At 50.7% G+C, this 2,682-nt stretch overlaps 1 protein-coding gene across 1 annotated transcript in view; it reads right to left on the bottom strand.

The window, feature by feature from the left end:
- The window catches only part of PTPRH (protein tyrosine phosphatase, receptor type, H), a 30,902-nt gene that overhangs the window by 17,539 nt on the left and 10,681 nt on the right, over positions 1-2,682 (bottom strand). Inside the window, exon 5 of the mRNA XM_011932588.1 lies at positions 278-544. Within this exon, the coding sequence (XP_011787978.1) occupies positions 278-544 (267 nt within the window). The remainder of the gene's footprint in view (positions 1-277; positions 545-2,682) is intronic.

Genomic DNA, 2,682 nt, shown 5'->3' with positions numbered 1-2,682 from the left:
GAAGGGGAAGGGGAAGAAAGAAAAGGCCTATGCCCCCGAAGCCCCACGCTCAGCGGCAGGAGACGTCTGCACGAGCTGTCTTCTTCTTCAGGGCAGAGCCAGCCCCTAGCTGTGATTACATCTACCTGTGAACTTGGAGAGGGGGATGTCTGAGCTCAGAGAGGCTGAAGAGCCCACGGACTACAGAGCCAGAACCCAGAACTGAGGGAGTGCCACATGGCTGCTGCCGGTTCTGAACCTCTCACCAAAACAGGGAGAGGGCACTGAGGGTTCCTACCCGTGGAGATGCTGAGATTCTGCCTGGAGCCACGTGCTCCATTTTTTTCTGCCCATACAGAGAATGTGTACAAGGTTCCGGGTTCGAGTCCCTCAGCTGTCACATTGGCATTTGCTGTGTTTCGGGTCTCAGTTCCACCACCGTCTCCAGTGTACTCTACCCAGTAGGTGTAGTCCTGAAGGTCTGGGCCATCGGGGACTTCCCAGCTCAGGGCGATGGAGCTGTTGGTCTGAGTCTCCATATGGAGGTTTCTCACTGGGTTGGGGGCTGAGAAATTAGGAAGAAGATCCTATGTGGGCAGAGATACAGAACAAAACGGGGCAGGAGTGGGCCCCTCACTGCCCTCCATGATCTTAGCTCTTGTTCAACTGCTGGTGCCAGCAGACAGAGGGTGTATGTTCTAGACCGTGTTTCTCAGACTTTAATGTGTCGGGCGCAGTGGCTCGCGCCTGTGATCCCAGCACTTTGGGAGGCTGAGGCAAGCGGATCACCTGAGGTCAGGAGTTCAAGACCAGGCCGGGCAACATGGTCAACGGGGTTTAGTAGAAACGCTGTCTCGGCCGGGCGCAGTGGCTCATGCCTGTAATCCCAGCACTTTGGGAGGCCGAGGCAGGTGGATCACCTGAGGTCGGGAGTTCGAGACCAACCTGGTCAACATGGTGAAACCCCTTCTCTACTAAAAATACAAAAATTAGCCAGGCGTGGTGGCAGGTGCCTGTAATCCCAGCGACTCGGGAGGCTGAGGCAGGAGAATCGCTTGAACCCAGGAGGCAGAGATTGCAGTGAGCCGAGATCGCACCATTGCACTCCAACCTGGGGGACAAGAGTGAGACTTCATCTCAAAAAAAAAAAAAAAAAAAAAAAAAAAAACTGTCCTTCCTAAAAATACAAAAGTTAGCCAGGCATGGTGTGGCATGTGCCTGTAATTCCAGCTACTCGGGAAGCTGAGGCATGAGAATCGCTTGAACCCAGGAGGCAGAGGTTGCAGTGAGCTGAGATTGCACCACTGCACTCCAGCCTGGGCAACAGAGCAAGACTCTATCTCAAAAAAAAAAAAAGAAAAGAAAAGAAAAACAGAAAAGAAAAGAAAAAAAGAAAAAACTTTAATGTGTGCACATCTCACGGGGCATCTCGTTAAATGCGGGTTCTGAGCAGTAGGTCTGGGGTGGAGCTGAGATACTCATTTCTAGTCAGCTCCCTGGAACACTGATGCAGCTCACACGTGGGTCATAATTTGAGTAGTACGATAGCCTCCATATGTGTGTCCCCTTCCACAAATTCATATACTGAAACCTAATCTCCAATGGAATAGCATTAAGAGGTAGGGCCCTTACAAGGAGATTACATCATAAAGGTGAAGCCATTATGCCTGGAGTCACTGCCTAAGAGAGGCCCCATGGCCCAGCACAACTGCTCACGCCTGGAATCTCAGCAATTGGGGGACAGAGGTTGGGAGACTGCTTGAGGCCAGGAGTTAGAGACCAGCCTGGATCACATAGCAAGAGCTCATCTCTAAAAAAAATAAATTAGTCAGGCGCGGTGGCCCACGTCTATAGTCCCTGCTACTTGGGAGGCTGAGGTGGGCAGATGGCTTCAGCCCAGGAATTTCAGGCTGCAGTGAGCTATGATCCTGCCACTGCACTCCAGCCTGGGTGACAAAGCAAGACTCTGATTCTAAAAAACAAAAGAAAAAAATAAGAGAGAATCAAAGGAGCTTTCTGTGGTGGTGAAGATGGCCTCTGACTTTCCAATATTGTAGGCATTAGCACAGTGGAGGATGAAGTAGGGACTGGGAGCCCCTCAACAGGCCTTTTGAGCACATGAAATGTGAAACTGAATTTGCAGTTTCATGCAACTTTAATGAGTTTAAATTTAATAGCCACATGTGGCTAGTGGCTACCATATGGGACAGTGGAGGTGTAGACACAGGGAGCTGTCCACATCAGGGTCATGGAGCTGATGATCTGAGTTTCCATCCTCAATATGGGACACAGTTGGGAACTAGAAGAAGAGTCAGAGGGTCAGAGTGTCCCCACTCACAGTATCTCATTCCTTGAAAGCTCAGATAACATGCCTTGGCCCCTACACATTCCTGTCAGTGCAGGAAGATGCTCCTGGACATTATGGTCCACATTCTAGAGAGTTCTAGACACAGACCGGCCCCAGCTTCGCAGCTGGGGGTACCATGGACATTCATTCCTTCTTCATCTCCTGAGCTGAGACTGCCCCAGGATGTGGACATAGGTACCTGGCTCAATGTGGCCCAGACGGACTATAGAGTAGTCAGTCAGCCACGTTCTCCTGCCTACTGTCCCTTAAACAAATAAGAGATCAAACAAATGGTGACTGCCTCTCACCTGTGGTGGCATTTCCAGTCTCCTGGGAGCTGTTGATTCCATTCTTCC

This window comes from Colobus angolensis, unplaced genomic scaffold (genome assembly GCF_000951035.1).
Source record: "Colobus angolensis palliatus isolate OR3802 unplaced genomic scaffold, Cang.pa_1.0 Scaffold96, whole genome shotgun sequence".
Taxonomy (NCBI): domain Eukaryota; kingdom Metazoa; phylum Chordata; class Mammalia; order Primates; family Cercopithecidae; genus Colobus; species Colobus angolensis.
The sequence above is the reverse complement of the archived record's forward strand: the minus strand, read 5'-3'. Positions and strand labels throughout refer to the sequence as shown.